The following is an 18,474-nucleotide window of genomic DNA, read 5'->3' as shown; positions in this document are numbered from 1 at the left end:
TATGGATCTAATGTAAGACTAATATAATTTTCGTTTATTAATTTGAAAACAATCAAAATTTACTAGAAAATTTCAACAAAAATACTCCTATATAAAATTTTTAGTAGGATCAAATTTTTAGTCAACTTCATAATATTTAATCACAAGCAATTATAACAACCGAACGGAGGCTAAATAGAATAACTCTTATTTTTCCATCATGATTAATATTATTTTTCTGTACTTCTTCAATTCAATTGAATATTATATTAAATAACAAAAATTAATAGTTTTAATCAATATTTATAGTGTCCATGAATTAATAGTTTTCATTAAAAACTTTTATTGATATTTAAAATCTAAATATTAAATTTAATTTTATAAAATTAAATCTAATATTGAAAAAAAAAACAAATTCAGTGAAGGATAACAAAATGGAATAATATCAGATTTAAAATGTAAAAGTGTAAAAAGACCAAATTGCCCAAATCCCCCAAAATAATATCAAAGGGTATTTTCGTACCAAAAAAAGCCAAAAGGACCAATTTCGAGATAAACCCTTAGTCCAGAAACTACTGTCGATATTTTTAAAGTACAGGGACTATGGGTGAGATAAACCCATAGTCCAGGAACATTTTTGTAGTTCACTCTTATTAATTTTATAGTTTAAAAAAACTGATTGGGAGCCTTTTAATCTTCATAGATATGAGTACAGAAGAGTTAAAAAATATAGTGTGATGCAGCAAAGAATCTAGGGTATTCATTTGAATATAAAAAACATTACTAATAATTTAAAAAACAAAAAAATCAGATTGGGAATCTAGAGTAGGTTCACGTGGTAGTGGCCCATTTGGGCGTGCAATCATCCTCTCACTTCCAAGTTCCACCTACCAATCTCCGCATCCATCACCTTCTTCATCTTGGTACACGCCTAAATGGGATTCTCATTTTAACACCAATTTCTTGAATGAGTATCTCCGATTTTCCGCTATAAATAGCGCTCCATCTCCACCTCTTTTACCCACAACTAATGCATCAAAAGGGTCAATCTTGCAACCGCAGATCCAGGACATTTTCAAGATCTCGCATTGCCATTGAGGGTTGTTAGATTTTTCTGCCAATTTCCATCCCTTTAAAACCCTTCTCCACTCTCTCCCCAGCTCACTCTCGCTTCTCACCATGGCTGCCGTTCAAGGTTTATTGGATTCAATTTATCTTCCTAACTAATTTCGATGATGTATTTTTTTAATTGCATTTTTGTTTGGAATTGGAATTTGCAGAGCAAGAGCGTGAGGTTCAGAAGAGTTACTGGACGGAGCATTCTGCTGACCTCACACTGGAAGCTATGATGCTTGATTCCAAGGCGGCTGATCTTGACAAAGAAGAGAGGCCTGAGGTCTAATCTCTAATCTCTCTCTTGACTATTTTCTTAGAATGTGAAAAATGTGTATTAAGATGGAACGTTCTTGTATTTTTGTGCTGTGTGTGTGCGTGTGTTTGAGGATCTTGATGTCATTTTTTGCTTTTTTAATAATGCACGAATAAAAAGATGGAATCTTTGGTGAGTTTTAATATTTTATTTAGGGATACCAGTGTTTAAATTTGTCAGCTAATTGTTGAACACTAATTTCATCTGAATTTGGTAATGAGATAGATGTATCTTGCCGATTGAATATGAGGGCGAAGTTAATCGAAATTTTCGGTTTCTTTAGCAAAATCATACTACTACTAAACTAAACATTCAGCAATTGAAAATTTTAAGACCAGATTTTCAAGTTCGTGTGTTAGTTGGTTAAAATTCAATATTTACAGACTATTACCTCTTTTTAATTAGTGGAGTACTACTATAAAGTTGTATGTGTAACTGTCAGTAGTTTGATTATGCTTTGCATATTTTTGTTTTACAGTCATTATATTTTGCTTCTAGCGACCCAAATAATTGATGATTATGCAAGCTCGAATCATTTTATTACTTTATGACCACTTATGGGAATCTTATTAAAAAAGGAAAAATTTCCAACTACTTGTTTTGTCATACCTATGCTTTGAAAGTGATGTTGAATTATGTATGTGTGTGACTTTTGATGTCTGCAGTTAAAATAATTTATTTTTGCATGTGGGTTGGCCTTTAATACCGGAGGCCAAAGTCTCATGTTCGAGTTCACCAATGTCGGAGGCTAACCATCTAATATAACTACTCTGCAATTCCCTCCAAAACTTTCAGCTAAAGGAATATAAAAAAGTGCTTCGTTTTGCCATTTTAGTAACTATTTTATAGCTGAACTTTGTATTTTCTGGAGGTAGCCATTATTGGACTTCCTTTTAAATGGTATATTTAGTTGCCATGCTTTTCGAAAATAGTATTGTTTTTTCCTTTGCCACGCACTAATTTGGTATCTATGCTCTGAGATTTTATTATTTTTATCTGTGACTGTATTATACTATGCCATATGTCTGCCATATTATTTCATTTATTAATAAGGCATATGTCTCTCATCTCTTGTCTTTAATTTTTCCTTTAATCATTTCTCTGCACCAAAAATCTTCTTAGGTGATGTCTCTGCTCCCACACTTTGAGGGAAAGTCAGTTCTGGAGCTTGGAGCCGGCATTGGCCGCTTCACCAGTGAACTGGCTAAAACAGCCGGTCAAGTGATTGCTCTTGACTTCATTGAAAGTGTGATAAAGAAGGTAGTTTAGATCAACTATTGTTTAAGTACGTAGTTTGCTATAACCCTTGAAGCCAAAACTAACGGCTCTGTTTTCTTGCAGAACGAAGCTACCAACGGGCATCATAAAAATGTCAAATTTATCTGCGCTGACGTGACATCTCCGGACCTGACCTTCCCTGAAGGGTCTCTGGACGTGATATTCTCAAACTGGCTACTAATGTATCTCTCGGACAAAGAGGTGAAGCTTCTTACCTCCTTTTCTTGATTGTAGCTTTCTTTTGGTTCTGTTTGTTACTATGTGATGAACACTTGGCCTGTTTCGTTTCAGGTTCAGGACCTTGCAAAGAGACTGGTCAAATGGTTAAAAGTTGGTGGCTATATCTTCTTCAGAGAGTCGTGTTTCCATCAGTCCGGTGATCACAAGCGAAAGTCTAATCCCACTCATTACCGTGAACCAAGTTTCTATACCAAGGTTCGAGCCTTTTTTTAATTGCAACATTAAAATTAAAGATCGCGTCATGTTCAAGACCTTCTCACTGTGAAACAGTCAACGACAAATATTGCTGATGTTGATTCATTAACTTCACCTAATAATTGAGATAACAGACCACAACACCGATCTGTATCATTTCATAATAGTTTTCTCTAGATATATAAATAATTCATAAAATATTTGGACTTTGGCTCAATTTATCTGTTTCAGGTGTTCAAAGAATGTGAATCGGCTGACAATTCTGGGAATTCATTTGAGCTTGCTCTCATTGGCTGCAAGTGCATTGGAGCTTATGTGAAAAACAAGAAGAATCAGAATCAGGTAATGTTGTTCGACTTTACTCAAACTTGTTTCACCTGTCATATATTTGCCGTGAATCCTACTGAACATTAGTTAGAAGCATGGAACGTGTTGTTGTGTTGTTAGTTTTTTTCTTTTAAATTATTTATATATTTTGATCGTAATGAGGATTGAAGGTTTTAGTTGTTGAATACTTGAATTTAGGCTTCAAATTAACCTGCCTGCCCTGTATGTAAAACATAAACTTCTCATAAGCCCAGAAAATAAATGGTATCTATGGGTTAATCAATTTACATAATAACAGGGAGGTTTGGCATTTGATATCTTGTCATTTAAAAAAAAAAAATCTAATCCTCAAACTATATAAAATAGAGTAGAAATATACTGCAATCATTTTTTAATCTGTTCTTTTTGATGCAGATTTGCTGGCTCTGGCAAAAGGTTACTTCAGATGATGACAGGAAATTCCAGAAATTCTTGGACACAGTCCAATACAAATGCAGTGGAATATTGCGCTATGAGCGCGTCTTTGGACAGGGATACGTGAGCACCGGAGGACTAGGTATGTCTTCCGAGGTTTCAGGTTACCAGAAAAGTATATAACATTGAGAATTTGTGATGCTTATTTCAAAGTGAAGTATCATTCATGCACTCATCTTGATTATGACCAGAAACAACTAGTGAATTTGTGGCCAAACTGGACCTTCAGCCCGGCCAGAAGGTCCTAGACGTGGGGTGCGGCATTGGTGGAGGCGATTTCTATATGGCAGAGAAGTACGACGTTCATGTTGTTGGCATAGACCTCTCCATCAACATGATCTCTTTCGCTCTCGAGCGTGCCATTGGCCTCAACTGTGCAGTTGAATTTGAAGTTGCCGACTGCACCAAGAAAGAGTATCCCGATGGCTCATTTGATGTGATCTACAGTCGCGATACAATCCTTCACATTCAAGTAATTTTCTCACCATGGACTGTGTGGTATAGGGTCTAAGGTCTACAGTTTATTCAATGTCATCTGATTTGCTAACCATGGCATTGTTTTCAGGACAAGCCTGCATTATTCAGGTCGTTCTACAAGTGGCTGAAGCCGGGAGGCAAAGTCCTCATAAGCGACTACTGCAGAAACTCTGGGACCCCATCTGCTGAATTTGCAGAGTACATTAAGCAAAGGGGATATGATCTGCACGATGTTAAGGCTTATGGCCAGGTAACGACTGCAATCACATTACACCACTGTTACATCTGAATCCTCCCTGTCCTTACCAAGCCTTTTCTCCCTGTCCTTGTGCTTGCAGATGCTTCGTGATGCTGGCTTCGTTGATGTCGTTGCTGAGGATCGAACTGATCAGGTACTTATTGACCTAACCACTTAACAGACGTTAACTTTTCATAATTACTAAGCCCTTACCCTTAGAGAGAAGTAGACGGGGCATAGCTAACGACGTCGTTTCTTGCTTTGCAGTTCTTGAAAGTTCTCCAGAAGGAATTGGCGACGGTGGAGAAGGACAAGGAAACATTTATAAGCGACTTCTCTGAGGTAAGACTTCATTTGTTTTACTCCACTGCTGCTCATGACTGGATAGTAATGCTCCATCTCCGTGTTGCTTCTATATGTAGGAGGACTACAACGACATAGTTGGAGGCTGGAAGGCTAAGCTCGTGCGGAGCTCCTCGGGGGAGCAGAGGTGGGGTCTGTTTATCGGCAAGAAACAGTGAAATCCTCGGGTGTTTTACCGTGCCTCGTCGTATTAGTATCCATCTGTTTTAGTTCAATAAAAGGCATGGTGTTGAATAATATGGGTGTAGTGTGTTGTATCTGTGTATGTTGATGCCATCAGTTATTCTTAACAGTCAGTTTCTAGGCATCCATCTACTTTGTTTGTTCTGTACTTGAATGGTCATATTTTTATCTATGAATTTTACCTCCTCAAAACTTGTTAGAAGTGAATTAGTTATTAACCCGTTCATGCAATTTGTAGCCATTTATCTTTGGAGGCATGAATTAATCCTAGGTAGTTGAAAATGAGAGTCACCTCACTAGAGAAGGAAAAAAAAACTATAAATATGTTCTACTGGAAAATTGGTAAAGATTAAAATAAACATGCTTGGTATGATGGAATGGAATAAAGGTGGAATGAAATGGAGGTTAGAATGAAATGTCAATTTCCTTGGATTTTCTTTGCATTTTCATCCATTCACTCATTCATTCCATCACACCAAGTAAATGAATAGAATGAAAGTAGGAATCACATTCTATTCCATCATTCCATTTCATCAATACCGAGAAGCCCAGAGAAAAAAATTTGAAATGTTCTAGTAAGAAAATGAGAGCCACCTTATAATAAAAAAAAAATACTATTATAAATAAATAGAGACTAATAATGGAATCAAGATTGAAATGAAAAAATATGACTATTTTTGCAGAGAAGCAAAAATAGTAGTTTAAGGGCCAAGATTTAAATGACATGAATCAAGATTAATCTCCTGATTTTGTTGGATTCAAATCTTAATTTTCACTTAATACTCTCAAACTCCATTTTATACCAATAACTATTCTATCTGTTAAAACCAACATTTTTTTCTGGGATTTATTTGGAGATATTTTTCCACACTTGAAAATTTATTTTAAATATATTTTGATACCGACAATTTGCAATGGTGAAGACTTTTGGTTGGAAAGTCTCTCAGAATTTCTGAATGGGATTATATTCAACTTCTGTCAGATAATTGGCTCCCAAGGGAAAATTAATTGAATCATATTTCTTTTTGAATTGTTCTATTTCAATTAGGTCATTTTTTAATTGATGAAATACAATTCTTATTTTATTATAACTCTATTTAACTCATAAAATTTTTATCCTAGTCTTTGCGATAAAAGAAATGTTCCAACACTACTGAACATTTTTAACTAATGGCGTGTGCAATGTTTTAATTTGAAACATATTTAAATGATAAATTTATAATTTAAAGAAAAAGTTTTAATCCATTCTATTGCTATACAGCTATACTTATAGTTATGGACTTGATATCACAGTTTTGCAAAAATATCATAACCTATAAAATATGAAAAAACAAATCCATCTGACCTTTTAACGATTTTGATTTCAAAAGGTGGTAAAGGGTTTATTTAAGATCTATTAATCAATATTATCAAATGCCACTGGTCCACTCTTCAAATAAAAAGAAATTCAAAATTTATTCTTGAATCAAAAGTTGGCATTTCTTTTTTGATATGCATGCTCGACTCTACACGTGGGACACAACTTGCAAAATCGAAACACCAAAGCCGACAATGTGAGATATGTTTTTTTTTTAATGTTAAAAGGTATGGTAGTAAATTTAAATATTGGAGTGTCATATATTTTAAAATATATTATATAAATATGTAGAATGTTTTTGGAAAATGTGTCGGCGAAATAAAGTTTAACAGAAGCTAACGGCCGACGTCGGAATCTATCGGAGGGGGCGTCTATGAAAAATTTACATCTGGACCATGGTATAATGGGAGGAAGAGGAATGATATGTAGAACTTGTTTTATAAGCAAGGATAGGCTATTCAAGTTCGGCTTCCCAAATGTTGAAGATAATCTGAATGCCTTTTGCAAAGAGCATCCAGAAACGGTTTCCCACATCATCTTTAGATGTAAATATTTAAGTAGTTTGTGGTATTTCTGTTGTAGCTGCTGGAACATCTCCTTATGCTTGTCTATGGATCCTGTTTTATGCTTTCTATCATCATGGACTAAAGCTTGGTGTCCGGAATTTCTATTTCTACCAAGTCAAATGAGCGAGGAGCTGCCCAAAGTTAGACGATGGTCAAGACAAAGTTAGGCAAAAAGGTGATGGCCGTTGCTAAGGTGACCTCTCTATGTACTCCTTCCTTTGTTTTCTGTGTGAGCTTTTGTTGGTTTTTTTTGTCCGTTCTTATTAATTTAGGTGTTTTGGTTCTATAGCCTTTTTTTTTATTTTTTTTATTTTAGATTTGTTTGTTTCTTTGACTTGCTCACCCATTCTAAATGTGATTTGCCTTTATTTTATCGGAAAAAAAAGATCTAAGAATCCTTCTTTTCCAAGTAGGACAAGAGAGAAAGGTCTACTGCTATGTAGAATTTGGGCTTAATAATTGGGAGAAAAAGCCCAATTTAGATTTTCAAGCTGCTAGTTTGGCCCAATGACATAAATTTGGGGTTTAGACATCCCAAGTTCATGTTTTTTTCTTAGGTTAGTTTTATTTACTCTGCTCATTCATAGAAAGGAATGATGAAGAAACTAAGAGACGAAGGTACGAAAAAAATAAAACTAAAGTACCCCCCATCCCCCCAAAAAATAAAAACAATGGAGAATCTTCATAAAAAAGAAAAAAAAAATTACTACGACTCCTCCCTCCGTCCCAGATTAAGAGTCACTTTTTGCCATAAAAATCCGTCCCAATTTATGAGTCATTTTTAGAATTTTCCATATTTGGTCATACAATTTTACCCCATTCTTCATCAAAATTACATAAAAATGTCATTATCTACATTAAAATAAATCAAAACAAAAATCAAAAGTCAAAAGGGACTCACTTTAACCAACTCCACCATCTCACTTCATTTATTACACATTTTATCATTTCACTTCATTTATTATACACTTCAACTTTTTCTTAAAATCCGAGCCATAACAATAAGTGACTCCAAATATGGGATGAAGTAAGTATTAAATAAAGTTGAGTGAAAAAAAATTAAATAACTAAAAGTCAGAGGGAATTAACTATAGAAATTAATACAGATCGTAAAAGTCATGAAAAGTAAATGTACAGCGGGTAATACAAATAACTATTATGAATTTATGATCTATTCCCCTGAATTATTGCGAGTTATTAATTGCATATGGATTTGTTTAAGAATCAAATTTTCACGGGAATTAAACATATTAAATTAGGGCATTTATCTAATAACAAAATAGTACTAATAAATTATGATTGGCAATATTCTGTTATCAAAATAATTAAAAATTCTCTTTTCAATCCTTCATTAAATTTATAAGTATATTGGAGTGTTACTTATATTCTTGTTTTATTGTAGTAGTAATAATATTTTTAGAAAAAGGTGTAGTGACCAGCCTACCCTAGATTGCAGGCCACACTGTGACAGAACAGATTTTTTGTAGGGACAATTTGGTTGGAATTAAAACATATATTTATGTTACTTAACTTTTATTAAAAATTAAATTCTAATTGACCCCATCATTAAATGTTTAATATTTATGGAGTATAACATAAAACTCTCACCTCTGGGACATTCCTACAAAAAGAACATTATAGTTTACTTAATTAGATCAACATGCTCGAGTGAAAATCCATGTTTTAAATAGGGACAATAAATTAATTTTTAATTAAGCGGGGGTAACATTAAGGTATGAAAAGACTAGTCATTTATTCATGTCGAGATGGGACACCATTTTTATTTGTGAAGGTGTACTTGTTTAACATTTAAGTGCTTAATACAGATTGCTGGTCCAACATCAGACATTTTTCCTATTCTTGTTATAAAGTGGTCATGTCCCAGTGGCCTTTCATCAAGAAAGATTCGCATTCACTCACGTACTACAAAATATGTCTATATTTACATAAGCCTTGGCTAAATTCATCCACATTTCACTACTTAACAACGAAAATATCTATCGGAAATTAACAAAACTCCGTAGGCAGACAGTGTTACCGACGGAACCATTAAATTATTTCTAATATATATGTTCAATTATAAATTAGAGAAAGATGATAGCACTCAATTTTAAGACCTTAGAGTAATTTTCGAAAATTAAATATTGTATTATACGGCAATAGGGTCCAAATGAATAGTTGATCGAGGACCTCTGAAAATATTGTCGGCAATATAAGTCTCTTAAAAGTGAAAATTGACCTTACTATGAAAAGAAAATAAATAAATAACAATGAGTTATATATATCTCAGGAAAATGACTTAATTCACTTTTGTCTTGGCAAGCATGGGGACATTTTGAACTATTTTACCTGTAAATACCGTAGTTGCAGTTTCAATTCATTTGGTCACAATTTATAAATAGTCCGCTAACTTTTGTGAGAGTACTTGAAACAAATAATTTAGCCTCAAATTTATACATACGGATACCATCAGAACGGCACATGTATATTTACTTTTTGAAAAATATATAGACCCTTTACTATAAATATGTAAATAATTTATACGCACAAATTTTTTCCTGTGCTATTACTAACAAACTTCAGTTAATTACAAGACTGAGACTGAAAATAAGATAAATTAATACTATGATGCTTAGCTGCTATCGCATTTTTGATAGAGTAGATAACTCAGCAAGAGATGATATTCTATGAATAAAAATGTGAATTCCACTCGGACCAAGTGAGTCTTTTGGACGAGGTGAAATGGGTTCCACTCGGACCAAGTGGATTATGAAATGAATCCCACTGGGACCGAGTGAACTCTCTGTATTGGCCGTTGGACATCCTACTCGGGCTGAGTGGAAAATGGTATGAATTCCACTCGAGTTAAATAAACTATCTATATTGGTCGGCCTCGGGCGGAGTGGAGGGTGGCCTATATTCCACTCGGATCGAGTAAACTTTCCTTATTACTGTGCTTGGGTTTTACTTGGACCAAGTAGACTTACTAACTCTCTCGTTCGATTTTTAGCCCGTTTCACTTGTATTCTTAGCACATCTTTAACAAACTCGTTAAACTCCAAATAGTTGGAAACAAAGGATTCGAGTTATAAAACTCAACTGAATATTACGATTAACGCGCATCAAACAACCGTATAACCTATACAAATACTAGTTTAATGATATCAATTTTATCAACGTTACACACATCAAACGACCAATCTAGCCTATACAAATACTAGTTTAATGATATCCATTTTATCAAAACTCTTTTGATTTTAGACCTATTATTTGAACTTCAAACTATAAATGCTATGAAATTTTTTATTGTATTTTTAAAATTATAATATGATAAACAAATGTCATATAGGCACTATAATATTTGAAAGAAATGATATCATTTTCTCAGTATTATTGCACAAAATGACTAGCTATGTCAGTTAAATTACATAGTGACATCTAAGCTAATATAGTTTGGAATTCATATGAATGATTCTTGTAATTCTATAAGAGTAGAAGTGGTGATATTTTCGAATAATTAAATATTAGTAAAACGTAATTTAATTTGAAGCAGATTAGCCTGAGTGATATGGTTTTTAGGTGTCCAGTGTAATTCCTTTGTCCTTACTCACATTCATGAGTTATGTAAATTGAAATGTCAAATTTCCTTTATTAGTACATATCAGAGGCCAAACATAGCCTATGTAGCAGTTGTTAGGCAGACCTGTGTAACGTAGAAAAGGCTAGTTATACAATGCAGATTGAATACGACACACCTACACTAAACTCAAGAAAATATCACACACACACACACACACACCCACAAGTATATCTGTGTGTATATTCATTCTATTTCTAACTCAATATATATTTTTCAGATAAATCATTCCATCATAATTACAGTGGGACATATTCATGTAAGTAAATATTTTCTCTTATAAGGATGACCTGTGCTACTGTTAAACCCAGTACCCTCATTTTACTCACTACCTAGAAATTAAATTCCTCAACTAATCTCGATTTTGTAATAATTAATTTTTATTATGAATCAATATTTCTCGTAATAATAGTACCACAATCCTAAATCATACTGGTGATATTATGTTCTAGTCGATATACTTGAAAGTCTTTCATATGAAACTTACCTAAATTTTGGTTATTCACAGAACAAGATGATTCTATCATTCTATGTATAAATTACCAAATTTTTAATTCATTTTGATTTTGCTAGAATCTCTTTGTAGTGTATAAACTAGAGATAATTTACATGCTAGGTTTTTTTTTACTGGAGGAGGAATTTTGAAATTTGAATCATATACCTAGTTGTTTAGAGTTAGAGATTTGTATCGCTTGGATGTTCCATGAAGAACTAATAACTCCTATACATAGTATGCATAGGGATTTTCAAATAAGAATGTTTTCATAGCTAGACAGCTGAAAATTATCATTCTTGATGATTCTGTCTCATTTATATATTCTTGGATAACTCTCCCCCATATAAGGCCTTTAAAGATATGAATGGTCCACTTCTAGATGGTATCAGAACATGCCCAAATCGATGTGGATCTCTTTATCTGCGCGTGTGAAAATCTGATGTGCATTCCGGCCCACACGTGCAAGGGTGTGTTGAAACTCCTCATTCTTGTCGCACATCAACTTGGTCATAATCATGTCACATCTATATATCATTGGATAACCCTTTCTCTTATAAAGTTTTTCAAGGGTGGCTGGGTGAGTGACTCATTTCTCTCCAGTAATCAATTGCATATTGAATGTATACCATAAGTGCAATGGAAAGTATATACTCAGTATATTCATGTCATTAAGTATAGTGCAAAAGTTGAATGCATGTGGCTTATGGGTTGAATGCAAATTATTTATGAGTACGTTCTTATTTAAGTTATGATTTAAAAAAGATATAAATATGCAGAGAGAGGGTGAGAGTGTGTGTGTGGAAATTAAAGGAGGAAGGAGAAGAGACAGAAAGGAGAGGGTGAAATAAGAATGGTTGCAGAGAAGATTCGAAAAGGGACAGCACAGTAATTGTGATAGCATCTAAATGTGTAAAATGGTTGTATCATATGTCATATAGCATGAACGAAAGGACAATCATATTATGGGCATCAAAAACCACCCTCTCCTTATCACTACCTTGATTTCCCCTATGTTATGTCACTACGATTCTCTATCCTCCTCAATTCTCCTTCTTTCATCACAATTTACTCAATCCTACCTAATTCATTATTTTCTTCTTTTTTCTTTCTTTTTATTTTGTTATAATCAATATATTACCTTTGCTTCATTGCAATGGATTGAGTCGATTATTTACAAGCTAGCTAGAAGAAATTTATAATTAAATGTAAAAAATAACTACATGAATCGATCTGTCCCATGTAGTTTTTATACTTGTCATCTTCAAGTGAATGAATATCTTGGTGTTTCTCATTTTTTCCTAAAGAAGAAATTCAGTGATCATCGAACAACAAACGTACAATCAACACAAAGAAAAGGGATACCTTAGTCTTTGTGAATAAAAAATCGATGTACAAAATCAGGTCAATATATAGCGGCCAAGAGTCGAGGGCTGTAAATTTCTAGTGATGGTGCATGATTGAAGGTTGCCAAGTCTTGGTTTATTTTGTAGTTTGGCAAGAACATTTTCTGAAATAATTACAGGGTACATTTTTAAAATGTTGGAAAATATACAAGATTTGAAATATTGCGGATTTTATTTGCGTCACTAACACCATATTTTTTTAATGGATGATTTTCATATATATGAAATCCTTTAAAAGGGAAATCCGAACTTAAAAAATTTTAATTTGGCATTAATAGTAAACAGTTAAAGAGTGCGCATTGTTACTTATATTGCTCTATTAATTTTAAATAATGTATGATGTATCAATGCAGTTGATTCTGTTCGTAAGTTTCAATTGAATTAATCTTTTATGTTCTTAGATACAAGAATTCACTATTTCTTAATCTTCTAATTTAACTACTCCATTAATTACGAATTAAAAGTTCAATTACGAAAGTTAGGTTAAACTCATTTATTGTGTAACAATCTAAAACAGCTAATTTTATAATCATCTCTAAAATGCAGAATTTATTAATCTAACAATTATCTGTTTTTATCATACTTTTAGGAATATCATGTACTCCAAATATTGATTTACAAAATGCACTAGAAGTTCAGAGTAGATGTGTTGCTATATGTAACATAAATTATAGGAGTACTATTTATCCATGTGTAATAATAAAAACAATTTATATTAAATGTGAGTGTATGAACCACTGCACCTCAATTTTTTTTTTATTTTTAGTGTCTACACTTGTAAAATTTGTGATTTGTCGACCCCTGCTGTGGCTATCTCATTCACACACAAGTATTGCTCCATCACATAACAAGTAGGACTCTTTCATAAAATACATTAAATTAAAGAAGATCTTGTGTCCACCACTACATCTACATGTGTGTTTTCCTTACCTATTAATTCGACAATTTCTCACCGACTATGAGAAGGGACGATATATATTAGACTGGTGTTGAACCCTAGCCAAACTCCTACCCCAACAACATATTCATTTATTGGTATGCAAGAAAAATTAAAAATTTCAATGAAAGACGACAATTAATATACTCCATAAAACATCCGTGTAATAGATAACGGTTAATGTCACACAAATTTAGCATTGAATGCGACTATAGTCTATAGTGTATTACCAATACCTATCCCAAGATTCTAACGAGTCACCTCCCTTTATAGTTTCAGTCTCATTGAATTCTAAATTTATGATTTTATTGGAGATTCTCTCTCTCTCTCCTTCTACTATTGTCAACAAAGGTAGACCAATCTTCCTCAAATTAGCTTACCACTTTATTTGATTTTACCCAAATTTCAACATATGACAAATTCATACAAGGCACATTAACTTTTGATTTTCGTCTCATTTGGAATATTCAAAGCTATTTGCAATGATAAAATAAAACCAAGAAAGAAGCACAAATTCCATTGCATATCATCATATCATAATACATTAAATTGAGAAGCAAATTAAGTTCAATTTGGAGAAAACCCTAATTTTCAATTCTTTAAAGGAAGGAATTCGAAAAACTGGAAAGGGGCAGCAATATTATTGAGGGAAACAGCATCCGGAATATCCTGGCGGCGGTGGCAGTCGGTGTCGCTCTGAAGGGGGAAGAGCTGGAGGGTCTGTGCGTCGGCGGCGGGGGAGGAGGAGTGGTCGTAGGGTTGGAAGAAAATGTTGAAGAAATCTTGAGGGTTGAATTGCATAGTAGCAAGTGTAGAAGGAATAGTGGAAGTGGGGGCGGAAGAGGATGATGAAGAAGAACAAGACAAATTCATCATCTGCAACGTGGCATTCCTTCTCCGTTGCAGCTCTGCCTCCTCTTCGAACTGTACCCATCCATCATCTGCTTTACATTCTGCCTCTGCCTCTCCACTTTTCTGATAATCATATTTATTGCATGCAAAACTTGCTAAGCGTTAGTCAAACACTAACCTAAATCACAATCTGACATCCCTAAATATCTCAACAAATACTAAATTCCTTTATTCACTATAAATGATAATAAAAGAAAAATAACACAGTACTATATCAATGTGTATGTAATTAGAATGGAAAATGTGAAGGGTGAAAGTGTCATTTGATGGTAATATTAGTAGTCCACTGCATTGCTTCCAAAAAGTAATGAAGAAGCACAATCCCCAAAACCCTAGTAACAAAATGCAGCCCCGACAGAAAGGAAGGTATGCAGCTTTTGGATCATTTTCATTTCCCAACAAAAATAGCTTTTGCTGCTTCTTCACTCCTATCCCCTGAAACATTATACTTTTTCCAACCACACAACCTAATTTCCATAATCATCTCATAATTATGAGCTTATTAGTACTAGTACTCCTACTAACTACCACATTAGTATAAAAAAAAATGTTCCTATCATTCAACACCAAATTAAAGCCCTAGCTAGTGAGAGAGAGGGGGGGAGATAGTGATGAACCTGAGCAGCAGCAGCAGCAGCAGGTGTAGTAGAGTGAGTAGGAGATGGCCAGTCCTTGGTGTGTTCAACTTCAAATAGTGTCGTATTCGCTGGTGCGGACAAACAGAAAAACAAAATAAACAAGCAAATCCGAGAATACAAACAAAGGCCCATCGCGGAATCAAGCAATGGATCGCAACTTCTCATGGCAGAATTCCATGCTACCAAACAAACTCGGGTTTTGGAAGGAATAATATTAATTTATTAAATAAATATTCTTTACCTGCCGCTTCTTCTCTCTTCTCTCCGTTTTCTTGCTGATTGCTCTGCGCCTGCTCGACGTCGGGATACGACTCCAGCTGGCGCCGCCGCTTCTGCCTCTCCCTCGCCTTGTGGTTCTGGAACCAGTAGAACACGTTCTTCCCCTCGATCTTCCCGTACCGCCGGAGCTCCGTCGTGATGTGCTGGATTTGCTCGGCCGACGGCGTCCGCGTCCCCCGCCGGTACAGCTCCTCCAGCGTCTGCAGCTGCTCCGGCGTCGGGTTCCACCTCGAGCTCACCACCACTTGCTGCGTCGTCAGATCTCGCTTCCCTTGCTCCGCCATTGCTGCCGTCCATCCCAATCCATTATTATTAGTAGTAGTAGTAGTAGTATTCATAGAGATATAGAAAGAGAGAGATTAGACTTGCCGAGATGGTGATTGAGGGCGAAAATGTCGGCGCCATGGATGCGGGAGAGGCAAGAGGCGGGGCGGGGGATGAGGGGGCGGAGTTTGCGGTCTTGGATGGTGTTGAAATCTCCGCCGCCGTCGCTGTATCCCATCATCCACATGATGAATAGGATTATCTGATCATGCCTTTTTGGAATGAGAAAACCAGCTTTCCAACTGAAGAAGAGTGAAAATAAGGGTTTTCGATTAAAGGTGGGAATGAGCTCAAGAGGAGCAGCCGTGGGCAGTAAATATAAAAGCTTTTTTTATGTGTACGGAGGGAGCTGAAACAGTTAGAGTGAAATTCGAATTGTGGAAGAAAGGAAGTTGACTGGGGTTTGAAGAGAGGAAAGGAAATGAAGAGGGCAGTGCGTGGCAGAGAGAGAGAGAGAGAGAGAGAGAGGGGATGAATAATTGATAATAGTGAAGAAGGGAGGGTGCTCGGAATTCTGGGTATTGAGTTATCGAGAAGCGTGAAGAGAAAGGGACGTGACGATGATGAGGGTTATCATAAGCCTCATCACCTTCTTACAACATCATTTATTGTTCTTCTGCCTGTCTCGTGCCTTTCACACTTATTCTCAATCCGAACTGCCCCTCCCTCCCTACCTCTCATCTTTTTTCCTATCACAACAATTTTGTGACTTTTCTGGAATATTTGTAATTATTCATCCTTATATATATAAATACCTCTATATGAACCGCAATTCATTCTCTATAACTATGCACTTATGTGTTCAATAACTTTGCAAACACATATTTGTGCTTGTCATCCCCTAATTACATTAAAGCCCATCATTTTGTTGTACTTTGAAACTGAAAGGAAAAGAGAACAAGTGATTGGTTTATATTGTGTTTTTAGAACTACTCCATGTTTTTGTTTTATTCTATACCACTTGGTTACAAGTTTGTACTACTATATTTTTTGTTGAAAAATATGACTCAAAAAGAGATTAAGTATTCATAAACACGGTATTATAATGCATAGGGGTTAAATTTGGTGTGCCATGTGTAGTTTTCAAGCTATATGTCTGTGCCTTTGTTAATTCTCGTTCAATTATTTGCTTGATTAGTTTGGTTTAGTTTTGTAACATATAAGATGGTAAAAATGAGTTTGAACCATTATTAAAAGGCTACCAATATCGTCATATTCAAAAAAATTCGTGTTACACTTCTGAATCAGAATTATATATAGAGAGAAAGTTATGATAATCTTACCAAATATAGACGCAACCTGAGTGTGATATACATGATCGTGTGTCCATACATGTTGAGCACACAACCATCTGTGAAGAGAGGACTTTAGGCAATTTTAACTGAACGAATTTAGTTTCTTCAAACACGTGGAGAACACGACCCATCTCCTTAGCCATAGGTTGCGATGGACTTCGGGCATCGGACATTGGGGGCCCGATCGCGCGAGATCGGGCTCGGGCGAAATCGGGCGTCCATTGCAGGCGACCGAGTGAAACGACCGAAATATCGGTCGTCCCACTCGGGCGCCCATTACAACGCGACGCCCGAGCCTGATCTCGCGGATTTGCAATTTTTTTTTTCTTTTATTAAACCAATATAAATACCCTAAACCCTCATTCACTTTTCACACACTTACACATAATACTCTCTACTCTACTCTCTTTCTCTTATCTTTTCTCACTTTTACACTTTCAAGAATGGATCCGAATCAATTCCCAAACCTGCATAGTGTGGACGACGACGCCCGTTGGCCCAGCCACGAGGACTACCGGGTCGAGACTCCTGGATCTGTAGGGCCCACTTACGTTTCTGACTCTGAGTTCAATCCGTTCTTCAACACCAACGCGTATCAGGTTAAGGACATGGAACCCAGTTGTGGGCAACCTCTTGCCCCAGTGCTGCCGCCGCCGAGGTGGAAGAAGAAGATGGCGCAAAAGAAAAAGGAGCCATCCGTCCCAGTTACACCTATAGGGTATGCCACGGTGCGTACTGACTACGAGATGGAGGAGTACATGAAGGTGGCTCAGTGATGGTTCGATATATCGAAGGATTCGATACAGCCTAACAACAAGACTTCGAGCAGGATGTGGGAATCGCATTGAGACCAGATACAACTCGGTAAAACTGAGTTGGGCGCACAAGCGGACCAAGGATCAGCTGCGCAAGTGTTGAGATCGGCTCAAGGTCCATGTCAACAACTTCGCCTATACCTACACGAAGAACAGGGACGGAAGGGGCAACGATGAGAGCATGGAGGATATCATCCAGAAGTCGATGGCCGAGTAGCAGTAGGAGTACGGGCAGTTCAAGTTCTACAACATTTGGCTGATATTGAAGGACAAAGCGAAGTTCAACGGAGGGATACCGGTTGGATCCTGAGTTGTGAAGCGGACGAACACCGCCACTGGCCGTTACACGAGCAGCGGCCCATCTCTTGTTGGATCTGAACGTTGAGCCGGAAGGGAGTTCCAACATGCCTACGTCTACTTTTAGACGTCCCATTGACACCAAGGTTGCCAAAGCTCAGGCCAAAGGGAAGGCGAAGGCGGCTGCGTCTAGATCAGTTTCCCCGCAGACTACGCCTCTTCCGTCTACTCAGCTGGTGGCCTCAACGATCGAGGAGTTCAGTGGTTTTCACGAGGTGTGCGGGTATAGGTTCCTACTTGATACACAAAACAGCCTTCATCAGGAAATCAATCCG

General features: G+C 35.9%; 2 protein-coding genes across 3 annotated transcripts; one reads left to right on the top strand and one right to left on the bottom strand.

Moving 5' to 3' along the window:
- Positions 1–823: 823 nt before the first annotated feature.
- XPL1 (S-adenosyl-L-methionine-dependent methyltransferases superfamily protein) lies at positions 824–5,375 on the top strand. 2 transcript variants are annotated; one of them, XM_089058920.1, is made up of 12 exons: positions 824–1,079; positions 1,260–1,375; positions 2,531–2,668; positions 2,750–2,887; positions 2,978–3,121; positions 3,353–3,463; positions 3,863–4,004; positions 4,114–4,394; positions 4,488–4,649; positions 4,738–4,791; positions 4,905–4,979; positions 5,060–5,375. In XM_089058920.1, exons 1-12 carry the CDS (start codon positions 1,010–1,012, stop codon positions 5,156–5,158), a joined length of 1,530 nt encoding a protein of 509 aa, XP_088915046.1. In that variant the 5' UTR covers positions 824–1,009; the 3' UTR covers positions 5,159–5,375. The 2 variants fall into 2 exon arrangements, with proteins under 2 accessions (XP_088915046.1, XP_047942062.1); XM_048086105.2 differs by having other exon boundaries at positions 828–1,174.
- An 8,687-nt stretch (positions 5,376–14,062) lies between these two features.
- On the bottom strand, positions 14,063–16,434 carry WOX1 (WUSCHEL related homeobox 1). The gene is made up of 4 exons (XM_048083662.2): positions 15,778–16,434; positions 15,371–15,694; positions 15,109–15,197; positions 14,063–14,554 (listed from the first exon to the last, which is right to left on the bottom strand). The coding sequence occupies exons 1-4, from the start codon at positions 15,917–15,919 to the stop codon at positions 14,171–14,173; spliced, it is 939 nt and encodes a 312-aa protein (XP_047939619.1). The 5' UTR covers positions 15,920–16,434; the 3' UTR covers positions 14,063–14,170.
- Between the last annotated feature and the right edge of the window lie 2,040 nt (positions 16,435–18,474).

Source organism: Salvia hispanica, chromosome 5 (assembly GCF_029641045.1).
Source record: "Salvia hispanica isolate PSC_SH4W2 chromosome 5, Shi_PSC_v1, whole genome shotgun sequence".
Classification (NCBI taxonomy): Eukaryota; Viridiplantae; Streptophyta; class Magnoliopsida; order Lamiales; family Lamiaceae; genus Salvia; species Salvia hispanica.
Note: the sequence above shows the minus strand (reverse complement) of the source record. Positions and strands in the feature narration are given on the sequence as shown.

Bases quoted from the DNA above. Each gene is read 5' to 3' on its own strand.
- XPL1 (XM_089058920.1), top strand. From the start codon at position 1,010: ATGCATCAAAAGGGTCAATCTTGCAACCGCAGATCCAGGACATTTTCA. The intron at 1,080-1,259 runs GTTGTTAGATTT...TGGAATTTGCAG, and splicing joins ATCTCGCATTGCCATTGAGG to AGCAAGAGCGTGAGGTTCAG. The intron at 4,980-5,059 runs GTAAGACTTCAT...TTCTATATGTAG, and splicing joins TTATAAGCGACTTCTCTGAG to GAGGACTACAACGACATAGT.
- WOX1 (XM_048083662.2), bottom strand. From the start codon at position 15,919: ATGTGGATGATGGGATACAGCGACGGCGGCGGAGATTTCAACACCATC. The intron at 15,695-15,777 runs GCAAGTCTAATC...GATGGACGGCAG, and splicing joins CGCCCTCAATCACCATCTCG to CAATGGCGGAGCAAGGGAAG. The intron at 14,555-15,108 runs GTTCATCACTAT...TATGATTATCAG, and splicing joins CTGCTGCTGCTGCTGCTCAG to AAAAGTGGAGAGGCAGAGGC.